The sequence below is a fragment of the Anser anser genome, assembly GCF_964211835.1.
Source record: "Anser anser genome assembly, chromosome: 1".
NCBI classification, from domain to species: domain Eukaryota; kingdom Metazoa; phylum Chordata; class Aves; order Anseriformes; family Anatidae; genus Anser; species Anser anser.
This window is the reverse complement of record NC_139720.1, coordinates 193,611,895-193,625,438: the sequence shown is the minus strand read 5'-3', so window position 1 is coordinate 193,625,438 and position 13,544 is coordinate 193,611,895. Positions and strand designations below refer to the sequence as shown.

Below are 13,544 nucleotides of genomic sequence, written 5' to 3'. Positions count from 1 at the left end.
AAAAATAAGAGTGAAAAAGTACACTTGAACAGAAATTCCTACTTTAACTTCAATAACTACCTGTGCTTAAGCTTTGTCTTAAATCAAGAGTCCAAAAACGGTGTGCTATTATGCCTAAGACACCTCGTTATCACAAGGAAAAATGGGTTCTATCCACTGCACTTTCATTAAAGTTCAAGAAAAAAACATTTAGGACATGCCTTCACTGCAAAACCAATTAATGTTCCATACCAGCAGGCAACGCTATGTGAGGGATGCAGTAGGCAACCATGGGTATACTTGTGCTTTGTTACTTGAGACAAGAAAACCTCCCCAAACAGTGTTCATAGGGAGAATGTTCTCACCTCTTCTCTCCTCCTGTTTGGTATGTGTCTTACCAGGTGAAGCATCCCTGTTTTTGATTTTATTTATTGAACTTGAATGTATCAAGAGCAGCAAAGCTCTGGGGAAAAGAGTCAAAGGCATAGAGACCCAGGTGGTCTTCACTGAAGGAGAAAGGCTTGAGGAGAAACAGATGGATACTTGCAGATGAACACCTTGTTGTGCAACTACGGGTGACAAAAGGGATTTGGCTTTTATGACCACAAAGCCCTCTCTGAGGGTTGATCCCTGCTAGAGGAAAATGGGATTCACCCAACAAAATGAGGGAAACGCATCTTTGCCATAAAGCTGGCAGATCTGGTGAGGAAAGCTTTATATTAGGAACAATGGAAAAGCAACGTTACAACCTGTAGTCAGATGACAAAGGGGTGTACTGGGGTGAAAACAAAGGAATGGACAGTAAGACAAACCTCACAAAAAATAGAACAAGGCAGGAGGAGTCCACCTGTAGTGCACATGCAGCCTGGGAAACAAGCAGGATGAGAGCTCCATGTGCGGTCACACAATGACGGGACTGTTAGAGTAACTGAGGCGTGGTGGGATCACTCACATCACTGGAGCGTTGCAGTGGACAACACAAATTCTTCAGGAAAGACAGGCAGAGAAGACAAGGAGGGGGGGTTGCTATCTCTGTAAAGAAGCAGCTCAGATCTGTGGAGCTCTTTTATGGGATGGGTGACAGACTTGAGAGCTTGTGGGTCAGCACCAGCAGAGAGGCCAGTAAAGAGGATCTCACAGTGGGAGTGTGTTACAGGCCATCCACACAATCAGGGTAAGTAGGTGGATGAATTAAAAAGCTGGAAGACAACACATAAGAACAAAAGCAGGCAAGCTTATTTCTGGAGGGTGTCAGGGACATCCTCGTGATAAAGGTACTGGATGGGCCAACCAGGGGTGCTGCAAAGCTGGCTCTGCTGTTCAGTAACAAGGAAGTTCTGGTTGGGGTATGAGAATCAATGGCAGCCTTGACTGTAGCAACCACGAAATATTGGAGTTGAAGATCCTGAAAGGAGTAAGGAAGAGTATTAGTGGAGTACAGACCCTGATCTTCGGGGCAGCAGACTTGAGCTGATTCAGAAAACTGGTGAGATCCCAATGAGATGCTGCTCTGAGGGGTGAGGCACCTCAGGAAAGCTGGCCGTTCTTTAAGGACAGCATCCTCCAAGGGCAAGACCTTGATTCTCAGGAAGAGAGGTAGATAAGGAGAAATTTAAAAACACTGTCCATGCACGTCCAATGCAATGTTGACAGAAAAGCCAAAGCTCAACTCCAGTTGAGACTTGCAGAGATGTCAAGGATAACACGAAGGGCTTCTACTGTTATATTAGTAATAAAAGGTTGAACAAGGGAAGTCTGGGCCTGTTGCTGAATTAGTGACTTAGTGACTGGAGAAACAGGTAATGCTGAGTAACTCATTGCTTTCTTTGCTTCAGCAAGGTCTCCCATGCCTCTGTGCTTAAGAGGCAGGGTTCAAGGGAGAAAAGAGCAACCAGCAGTAGGTGAGGATCTAGTCAGGGATTACTTGCAAGAACTCAGCCCTACCTGAGTCCATCAGACCACACAGACTGCATTCAAGGATATGAGAGAAATGGCCAACGTCCTTGCAATGCCACATATTGTAAAATCATGACAATTAATACATTGACCAAATCATTTGAGATTCCCAAATGACAGCAAATATTGCAAATATTGCCCTCATCCTCAGAAAAGGTCAGAAGAACAATCCAGGGTACTACAGGCCAATTGATCTCACTTCTGTCCCCGAGAAAATCAAGGAGCAAGTCCTTGACTGGAAACAAATTCTTGGGCACAGGAATAAGAGGAAAGTGATTGTTAACAGTCAGCATGTACTTGCCAATGGTATATCATATTGGACCAGCCTCACTGACTTCTGTTATAAAATCACTGGATTTATGGGTAATGGGAAAGTAGCGGACATCATTTACTTCAACTTCAGAAGGGCATTTGACACTGATCCCATAATAGTCTTGTATCAAACTTAGGACATTAGGGTCTAGATGTTTGGATAATTAGATGTATAAAGATGCAGTGAATGCTCAGGCTCAGAAGGTAGCAGTTAATGGGTTATACTCTACTCAGAGGCCAATAAAAGTGGAGTACCACAGGAATCTATCCCGAGAACTGCACTGCATAATAGTAATTAAGTCTTTGAATGATACTAAGCTGGTTAGGGAGATGGTTAGGGAGCTCCTTAGGGAGGGAGGGGGAGGACCAGCCAATACTCTGGAGGACAAGTATCCAGAACAACTTACGCTGGAAGAATGGGTCGACAGAGACCTTAAAAAAATAATTAACAAGGACAAATGGAAGGCCCTACACCTCAGAAGAAAGAACTCAATCATGGAATGGTTGAGGTTGCAAGGCACATCTGGATCTCATCTGGTTCAACACTCCCGCTCAAGCAGGAACACCTAGAGCAGCTTGCCCAGCACCATATCCAGGTGCCTTTTGAAGATCTCCAAAAAGAGAGACTCTGCCTTTCTGGGCAACCTGTTGCATTGTTCAGTCAACTCAACTTGTAACAACACAGACTCATGCATCCCAAGAACTCCCATTCCCTGTAGGCAACAAGCTGAACGTAGCACCTCTCAGTATAACCCACTTTACTCTTTGATAGCCGTTGCATGGAGCAGCTGCATTTTTCAGCAGTGGAAACAAATACCCTCAGACACCACTACTGAAAGGGTCAGGATCTACAAGGTCAGCCAAAAGGCTCCTGACATCAAATGTGCAAAATACAGATTCAGCACCAGTAGCAAGAGGCTTGGAGAAAAGAGAAGAATGACTTTTCCAATTAAAATTGACAATGACACACCAGTCTTAAAGAAGAGAGCATTAAAAGGACCAGCTGTAACAGTGTGAATTTTCTTCATCCTAGCACAGAAAAATGGCCATTGGGAAAGCTACATTCAATGGATAGATAAGAAAGGGAGCAGGGAAGCTGGAAATCTAAACCCATTAGAATCTGTACCCAAAGGCTGAAGTCCTGCTGACAAATAAAGCCTCTGACTGACGACTTCTGACCAGCACCCTAGAAAACACGTAGTGAGAGAGCCATAGAACCAGCTAGCTGGTAATGATGGCTAAAACAGCAGTCAAGTAGACCTTGGCCAAAGGTAGGGCTTCCAATAGCAATCCCAAAATAATTAGTGCTGAGGCATTAGAGAGCAGCTATAATGATAAATGTACCGAAAAGAGAACTCAGTCATTCAGCCAGACACACATATCTAGTGGACTTCTTACTGCTGCTAACTACCACATAATCAAGAAGGGACACGACAGCCTTTCCCAGTGAACATCAATCTAGAAGTCATAAGCTGCACCACAACAGTAAACAAGCGATGCTGTTCTGTCAGTAAGCAAGTCAACACAAATAAGAATGCGATTATCCCAATGAATAACATAAATCTGAGACGGGAAGTTCTGAATATCCACTAAAAGTTTGTGACAAATTGCCTTTTCTGAGAACCTTAGATCTGAAGAACTTTCACCCTTCATTTTCATTTTAAGTAACTAATTATCCATGCAAAGAGAAAGAGAAAGCTCCAGAAAACAAAGGCAGGTGGGGACAGTCACCAACTCTTTCACGAAGGCTCAGGAAATTGTACAGACTGAGAAGCATGAGTCTGAACTCATCGTGGTCTTATCCAACCACAAAATGTGAGAAACTTAAGTGGGGTGGCCTGACTACCGCACCAAAGAATCCTAGGTCAGGTCATTAAGTAGTCTCTTTCCTGAACAGCTTACAAACAGTTCCTTGGAATGCAATACTGTGTGGTATCAATACCACAGAAGTCACACCTGTCTAACCCTAAATGGCTGAGGTTAAAGGTGGATGAAGGAACGGAAACCTCAGACTACTGGCAACCATGAATCATAAACTACAATACTTATATGGCACAGCACGCCTCTTAGCCTGAAATCGCTGAAGTACATGCATTCCAAAAGGCTTCTGAGGTCAGTAAGAGTATGGAGAATGTTGTTGTTCCTGGACCTGAGACGGAAGAACTTTCAAAAGACAGATGCTTCCATTAAGAAATTAGCACTCTGAAGTTAGGATGATCATCACAAACAACCAAAGGGAGAGAATGGGGGAACATATCCATTGCAAGAGAGCAACCTGGGAAGATTTGAGCGCATTGAACCCTCTTCAAAAATGGATTAGAAACATGCTCCAGTGTCAGAAGGAAAGAAACTCTGAGAAAAAGGACAACCTTGTAGTATCCTGAAGCTATATGTGGTGCCAAGAGCATACCAATCAGCATTTAGTCAACCTGCCTCCTTCTGTTATCTATCTACCCATGGAGCACACCTGCTCCTTGAACCCTCTCTGGCATGTTCTGGTCTTCTCCAACACACACACAAAAAAAAAAAAGTAGGACAGCTGGTCATACAAATCAAACAAAATAGAAAGCTTCCACATAACTAGAGAACTGATATATTTTATCAGTTGTATGTAACTTTTTATGTGTGTCAGTCAAGAAAACTGAACAAAGCCAGAACCATTCAAATTGCCTAGTGGCCTCCAAAACATCATTGACAGGAAGTGTGATTCAGGAAGAGAAGCATTATTGTGGGATGTTGAACAAGCTGTGATATAATTTTATCTCTTCATTGAGGGCATAAGCAGAGACCATCCTCCTCCACAAAATCTCTGCAAAGGACCACTGGTTATTGGAACACTGACCATACCCTGTTATTAGCATAATTAGCATAAAGGGCCTGTCTGCTACCTCTTAACAGCTAGGTTCACAGACTCTGGCACCTAAAGCCAACCTAGATCAACCTGCAGCAGATATTCTGAATGATACTCATGCATCAACCACAAGATGATGACACTTACATTTCACCTTACTCATGTGAGCTTCTTTTTGTAACAGTGAAGAGTCTGAGCAAAATGTTTGCCCCCACACTCTGCAACGTCACAGAAAGTTCCCAGATACAGAAGTAGAAATGGCTGACGCTGAGGAGTGCAGAACTGTATGGGCACCTTGCTAACGCACAGCTGCTAGCAGCAGCTGTTGCCAGCTGGACAATCACAAAAGCAGGAATCGCTATTCAGCCAAACATGGCAATTCAAGCAATTAGTAATCGAATGAATGGTAAACAAAGTAGTGTCAGTTACCAGTTATTCTGGTGCTTAAACAGCTGACACAAGCCTATGACACCTAGATGAATGCTGAATAGTTTGGGATTGGTAATTTTCCAGAACCCAAGGTGAACCTCTCAACCACCTGGTCAGCCTGTGTAATAATACCATAGATCTGAGTAGTTCCAATTCTTGTACAGTCAAGAGAAGGTAGAACAGAAGTCTGTGTCAGCATTTTTTTTCAGGAGCCTCAGCCTAAAGAGAGAACATTAGTATTTTGGGAAGCAGAATGCTTGGATTTGGCTTATCTGTTTACCTAGTGGATGTGAACTCCTGGGTTGGAGATGGCCTTCAAAGCTCACTCAGCCAGCTAGTCCTGGAAATTGAGCTCCTACTGGCAGCTCACCTACAGCATGAATGAATCAGAATAATTTCTGGGTGGGTGTATCTCACCAAGGTAACAAAGACATGCCAAACGCAGGTTGGGTAATACAATTCACTCACTGCATGCAGTGTATGAATGAAAAGAAGCCTTAAGCAAAGTCATCAAAACAAGAAAAGATAAAAACAAAGTATTATGGCTGGAGAGAAGAGCAGCAATATAGTTTACCACAACATTGTGGCTGAAATAGCAACACACAGGCATGTATATGCTGCTTGCCAAATGGTGTGGATGCTCTATGCAAACACCTTCCAGTCTCAGGAGAAGGGAACGCACTGAAAGTTGAATATACACATAGTACTACTCAAAGACTTTAAAAAAAATAAAGTCATTTCAAAATAGGTAACTCAAGATAGCACTCCCAGCGTGAAATCTCAAGAGACACACAATGTTTGACTTGATATAAGTAGTCAAGATCAAAACTATGCTGCCAGCTTTAAGAAACTGCTTGAGCAATGGGGGATATTGCTGGAAAAATCGCTTTGCTTTTCAAACGCAAACTCAAAATGATAAATATTTGACTCCAGATCTTCAGACTTGAGAGTTCCTTGACTCAAAGGTCAGGGCTACTGCAAAGGTGGATGAGAAGAGCACTTGACTGGAGCATAGGGACCAGAAGATGGAAAACAAGTATGACAGAGTCCCTTTAACTTTAATCCTTGTTGATACTACCCAGACAGCATCTAAAGCTGGATGAATTAGCATCTGTAAACAGTGTGAGATAAGACATGGCAGCACCTGGGAGCTGGAGAAACAGGAAAATGGTGGCAAATAGGGCTATTAAAGACACTCACCATCTTTCCTTGCATCCAGTTACTATGCCTCATTATCTCCAACTGGAAAAATAAGAATGACAACAGATGCATCTCAGACAAAGAGGGAACAACTTGCAGTACAGGAATGCCAACAGTTTCCTTTTACCCATGTGGTTTGTTGTCTCCCTGTCTAACCTCTGTCTTCCTTGCACACTGACCTATCCATGTTGGAAAGAGGCAGCTGGGAAAGAAGGCAGATGTTGCAGAAGGCACCTGAGAACTACAACCACAGAACAGAAATACCTCCAGAGAAGGCAGGAGTCCCCTGAATCTCCCTTCTACCACGCTTCCAACTATGGTGAAGAGGGGAAGAAGAGGAAGGAATAACAAGGTGTTTTAAGGGAGCAGCAGATGTGGATTACAGAGATGAAAAGGGGTACATTCTAGCTACCATGGAAGTCTCTATCCCGCTCAGCATTTCTGCCTGGTACAGTGCAGTTAAAAGAACATGTTACCATGAGATGAGGGCATTCATTCAAGGCTCTTTAGCTGCCCATACCTTGCCCAATAGGAAATGCAAGGCTCTTTTATACCACCGCCAAAGGAAGAATAAGCTACACTTCTGGTTTGCAGGTACTCACCTAAAGGACTTGCACTGGTGTGATGCAAACATAGGTATTAGTGAAATGCCTCTAGTTGCATCAAGATGAACGGGGCATTGAGGATGGAAAAGAAAAGGAACTCTGGATGGACTTTTAGCTTAGAAGTATGCATAAAATGCTTTTTGCCCTTTAGAAGACCTCTTTGTAAGTGAAGGTGCTATATATAGAGACAATGGGAGGAACAGTGAAAAAGAAGGGAAAACATTGCAACATAAAAGGTAGCACATGCATTATGTAGTTCATGCATTACAGCATGTAAAGAGCTTCAAGTAACTTAGCTTCTTGTATGCTAAGTCTCCTTCCTTCTTTATAAGAAGGACAACAGGCACGAAGGCTGAAGGATGCAAGCAAACAAACTTGGTAAACTAGTTTGGCAAGGACATTACACGTGGGGCAAAATGAGGAAGGCACTGAGATGTTTGTGAGACAGAAAAAGAGACAGTGGCATTAACTTGACTACTTTTAAATCTGATGAGCAATGTAATAAGAAGATACTGTAATGACTCAAAAACAGAAGGCAAGATGGTCAAGCCACTGATGTAACATCAAATATTTGAAAAGACTGGGGTGGGGTCATTTTAGCAGGTAAAATCTAAGAAGAGGTTGCACTTCGTAAGACTGAAGATGAGTATAGATAAGATCGGAAAAAAGGGGTGTACTTCAGGAACACCATGGAGGAATTTGTCATGGCTAGCATATGTTCAGAGAAAAAAGTCCCAACCTCTTTGTTTTGCTGACATTGTAAGTCTGAGGAAAACTTTCTACCTGTAATCCTATCTTCATCAAGGGTGTGTTCGGACACAAATGTATGCTCTCAGTTAGGGGTGTGAATTCACAGGACACTTGCTACCCTACATTAATTCCATGTGAGGTTACTTAAGCTGCATGAATGCTTTCAACTACACTAAGACAGTCGTAGCAACAAAAAAGTTTTATTCTCACTGGTGCTGTGTTAATATCTCAGTAGCAGTGTACAAATATTCCTTTTGTTAGATCAGCTTCGTATATGGGATGAGCTCCATAGACCAGGTCACTTGATGAGCATGCAAATTCCTCTGCTAGCACAAGGGAGAAGAAGGCACTGAGATGGGTTCTTGAGAATCAGAGCTTTATCGTGATCGCTTGAGCAAAAAAACATGTAGAATTCCTGTGCAAGATAAGTTGGTCCCTTCAGAAGATGGAGAGACCCACTTTGCACCTAATGGTCCATAGTGGGAAACTGGTGAAACCAGCCACTGCACTGAAAAATCAAAATAAAAAAGAATAACCTTTGCTTACTGTACACAAGCATTCTCATAGAAAAAGCCTCCAGCTGCAGATGCAAACAGCAGTTCTAGGAGACTATAAACTGCTTTAATCACCCTATTGGAAAGCAAACAATGTGAGTAAACAGGTATGAAATAACTGGTGGGCACATGAAAGAAGAGATTGTAGGATTATGTATCACTGTGATCATCTCAGCTCTACAAGTATTCCTGAAATAAATGGAGATATTTCAGTATCATAAAACACAACACATGACCTAGACAGAAAGAGGGGCAATCTTCCTTTTCTTTGATTTGACTACCTTAACCTAATGAGATTCTGCTTACTTGTGTCACAAAAGCTCCTGAACTGGGTTGAATCTTTGTTTGCTCCCTTTATGGAGGAATTAATCCAGAGGACGTAACAATGAAAATAACCTATGCTTTAGAACTAGACAGCATATATGTCTACCATAATTGTTAAAATACATACTTGGCTATGTTTTGCCAAATCAGGCAAGAAAAACCTTGCTTTGAATTATGGGTTATAATTCTCCCTCTTTTTCTTTGATCCTTTGTGCCTTTCATACAACACAATCACTCTACTCCTATCATCCAAAACCTATTCATCTGACAGGTGCTTCTAAAATGAGTTAGCATTCTTTCTTCCAGTAAGAGAAGCAAAATTTTGACCGCAAAGAGTCATACTGTGCTTACTGGCTATCTGTGCTTTTAAGGACCATATATCAAATCCATTTTCCATACAGTCCATGCTATGGACACCTCACAAATACCACAGTGAATAACAGGCAGAATATGAATCTGGAATGGTGTTTTTATAAATACAATACAGAAAAATAGCAACGAAGATCCTTCAACCTCCCCATATCCAGCTCCTGTACTAATATTACCAGGTTTAGATCAAGATTAAATTATAATTATAGCTCACTAAATACCCCAATAATAAAAGTAACAGACCTAAGACAGACAACTATGAAATATGAATGAAGAACTTCTGCTGCAAACATGTAAAATACTGTATATGTTGCTCCGGCCTCTGGTTTTACAGATGATTTTTTCTAAGGTCTTAAAAGCAATTGCCAGTTCAAGAAATAGGAGATACAATCTTACTGAGGCTGCATAATAGAAGCATTTAGTTTGGAAATAACTTTTATCATCATCTATTCCAACCTTCAAAATCATATTAAATATCTTCACAGGTAACTATCATGGAACTGTTTCTGGTATGAAGAATTCTTTTTATTGATGTAAGTAAAATTAGTAAAGATTGTGTGATAAATGTTGATGGATGTATATTTTAATGATACAGGCACATATACAGGAGGGACACTGTCTGCTAACATAATCCCTCAATAAGGAAACAGGTAGAATGACTCTACTGAAGTCTATCCATGTTCCTTGTAAAAGGAACTTAACGGCATTTGTTGTGCTACTGCCATGAGAAATCATAAGATGAAACTCAAAAAACAGCTTACTGAAAGTGAAACCAACAATCAACATTATGATATGTAAATTGAATGTGCCTTTTTTTTTTTAAAGGGGGGTTACCTTTGTGTCTGTTGCCATTCAGTTCTCAAGTTGCTGTTGCTGCTTCTGCTCCTTTTAGTGGCTTGACATTATCACTTTGATGTTCAAAGCTGTTGGCTCACAGCCATATATTCAGAATTCCCATTACTCACGCATGGATTAACTGGTAGTCTAAGGTGGCCTAGATAATAGCTTTTGATAAAGCTACTTATGAGTATGCAGGAAAGGACTGAAGAACTAACACATGGGAACCCTGGCATTAGCACATAGGAGGTTCATGGGAGGATCTTGATGTATTGCATGTCAAATTAACGCTGACTTCAAAAGAAATCTTTGGAGTAATATTCTTTATTCAAAACCAAACAAAAATATCACACCGCCCTTACAGAGAAAAACGGTCTTCCCCACCTTCCAGGATCTCCCACAAACACTGTTTTCCTCTCATGCTTCCTGCATCCCTACTATGCTTCCTCATTGATTTGCTAAGCAGTGAGGTTAAGATTGTGGGAAATTAACATCTTAAGTCTAGAAAGGTAGCTGCTGTGAAGCTGGTAAACCTGCTGGACAGGCAAACAAGCAGGAGAGCAGAGGTATCTCCATCTCCATTTCTCTCTGCTGCTCAAAAATAGATACTTAGTGCAATGCATCATGAGAGTGCTGTCCTGGGCAAGCAGGTGAGGTCCATGCTATTCCTTACTATGGGAAGCAATTCTGGGCAAACAAAGAAGTTGGCAGTGGTATAAGTGTGACCATAAGCCATCGTGTGTCCTGACATCAGCAATTTTTATGTAGAACTGTCTCTGATGAGAGCAGCAGCTTGAATAAGTCTGCCAGCACAAACTGAAGCAGCTCTGGAGTTGAAGAAAAGGCATCTGCTAGATCAGGAGCAAAGGAATACTTCTCATGATCAAAGTTACTGAACAAACACAAAAGCACCTTGTCAGCAAGTGGCCCAGTTCACAAGTGTACTAGTTACGTTATATCAAAGTAATTTTTAATTGAAAATGTTATATAATGCTAAAATAACTATATAGGTATATTTTGGCTTTGTATTTTGCAAACCCACCACAAAGCTACTCTTTGGGTTTATCAGTCTCCTCGATTCTATTTTGTAAATTTTCCTCCTCTGATCTTGAATACTAATATTCCTAACAAAACGTAGCATTAATCTAGAATCTGGATAATCTCTGCCATGAATAAGCAACCTACCTACCAGTTGCAAATGCTACTTGAAACTGGTTTGAGATGGCAAATTTCAGAAGTGTTTTTGTAACAGTAACTACTTCCTGGTGGGAAGAAGGAAACTAAGCTGAATCACGATGGAGCATTAAATGTCAAAGGGCACTCCAGGAAGAATATCAAAACCAACCCAAATGATTATAAATTCCATTCATCTCAAGTAAATTTTTTTTAAATCCATGATCCTTAATTCTAAGATTATATATAAAATAAGATAAAGGATACCCAGGAATGATTCAGCCTCTGAAACCATTTTTTTTTCTGGTATTAATACACATGTTCTGTTTTTATGCTTTAGTTGAGGCAGTTCAGCAAGTTGCTCTGACAGAACCACCTGCACAAAGACAGTTCATGCAGAGGAAGCATGGCAGGTTAGTGGAATCAGGTGGCAAGGTCTGGAGAACCCTGGCCTGCAGGACTCCACGTAGATTGCTGTGTTTAAGGATTGTGCAGTGTGCATCTGTTCTGATCTATCTAAAGAATGCATATGCTTTATATTGAGTAAGTCTATATTCAGTGGAGAAACTACTGGAAAATTTCTTGGGGAAGCTTTTAGGAAGATGCCTCTACTTAGATGGATGGATGTTGTTTCCCCTAACAATTGCACAAAAGCAAACACTTTGTGACATTTAATTTACTGGTATGCCACCAAACTGACAAGCTGAAAGCCTCTGGTGGAGGACACAGCTCCACATTCATGTCAAAATTGCCAATTTGCCCTTAAGAGACAATTTTTTGCAAAGTGACTGATCAATAAGTCATAAAACACTCCTTTTTTCCACTGATATTTTACAACCTTGGTTTCTTATTTTCATTTCATTATTGTATTCTTATGCACTGCAGCAGTTCCTGAAAGATCCATCTATGGAGAAGGGGACTGCCATGTCAAGGACAATACAAAAGCAGAATAAAGACAGCCCACAACATAAAAAAAATTAAAAATCTGTTTAGGTAGTCTTTAGGAAGTAAAGATCATTCACGTTTTGTAACATTTATTGCTTAAACCTTTGTGGCCCCAGTCTCTAATTTTGATTTCATTTTATGCAATTCACTTTTTATTTAGCTTGGATTTATATATACACAATTCCAGAAACACGTAAAATCTGTCTTGATTATGCAAGACATGTTGAACTGTTACCTGACTGCTTCAACTAATTCAACTTTGTAAGCACAGTGTTTTGCAGACAGAAACAATTTCACTTCAAGAACTAAACCAGTTTAAATTAAACCAGCACCAGCCATACTTACAGTGAACCTTTTGCTACCAGTTCCTCAAAGGAAAAAAAAAAGGCACTCACCTATGGAAAGCAAGTTTCTGTTGACATGGGATTATCAGATACACTTTTTCCTGACACTCACACAGTCCTGAACTACGTGTACAGCAATGGTTTCAAAGCACTGGGACAGATCTTGGAAAAATGAGGTACACAGCTGGTGTTTCAATTAGATGTCATTTTTGACATTATGCAATGTAAGACTTTCTCCATATCTCATTTCAAGGTACCTACCTTCTGCATTAAGATGCATGGTTTCCAGAGGTCCAATAAACGCATATCGCATTCCCAATCCATCAGACATCACAAGGTCTAGATCAGTAGGAGATATTATTCCTTCCTATATAGCAGAAGAGGAAAACTTGTGAATGTTAAGTTTTAATGCAAAACTGACTGCTTTTTGCATATAATTTAAAAAAATAAGATTTAAGAAGTAATAAAAAGTGAGACTAGAAATAGCAGTTAGTAAATATTCGCCAGAATCGTGCACCTACTATACAAGTCTTCTTATAATTCAGGATAAACATTAATTCACCTAACTTTTTTTAAAACACATTGGTAAGATCACTGTACTTCATAATCTAAATACATTTTGACAGTACCTTATTTTTTAAATTGATAGTAGATTAATACACTATGTAATACGAACTACCTGTACACATCAGTTTGCCTGATACTTACTACTTACAGTAATTCATGTATTAAAATTAAATTGACCTGTTTATGTCAACCAATAAACACTTTTCTTAAAAAAAGAGAATCAGAGAGCACATAGCAAGGGTGACACTCTTAATAGCACATGACCAAAAAGAGTTTATAGTAAAGTCCAAGTACCATACCAGCACTTTTAAATACAGAAATTTTAGCTAAATCTTACACCTCCCTTCAT

At 40.5% G+C, this 13,544-nt stretch overlaps 1 protein-coding gene across 4 annotated transcripts in view; it reads right to left on the bottom strand.

The window, feature by feature from the left end:
- CRYL1 (crystallin lambda 1) overlaps positions 1–13,544 on the bottom strand; it is a 63,447-nt gene that overhangs the window by 4,327 nt on the left and 45,576 nt on the right. For 3 of the 4 annotated variants that reach the window (XM_083848448.1, XM_083848449.1, XM_083848450.1), the window contains one exon: positions 12,890–12,995. In XM_083848448.1, coding sequence (XP_083704574.1) covers positions 12,890–12,995 — 106 coding nt within the window. Of the gene's footprint in view, positions 1–5; positions 12,791–12,889; positions 12,996–13,544 lie in introns of those variants that run through there. The other variant, XM_083848451.1, reaches the window with a different exon arrangement.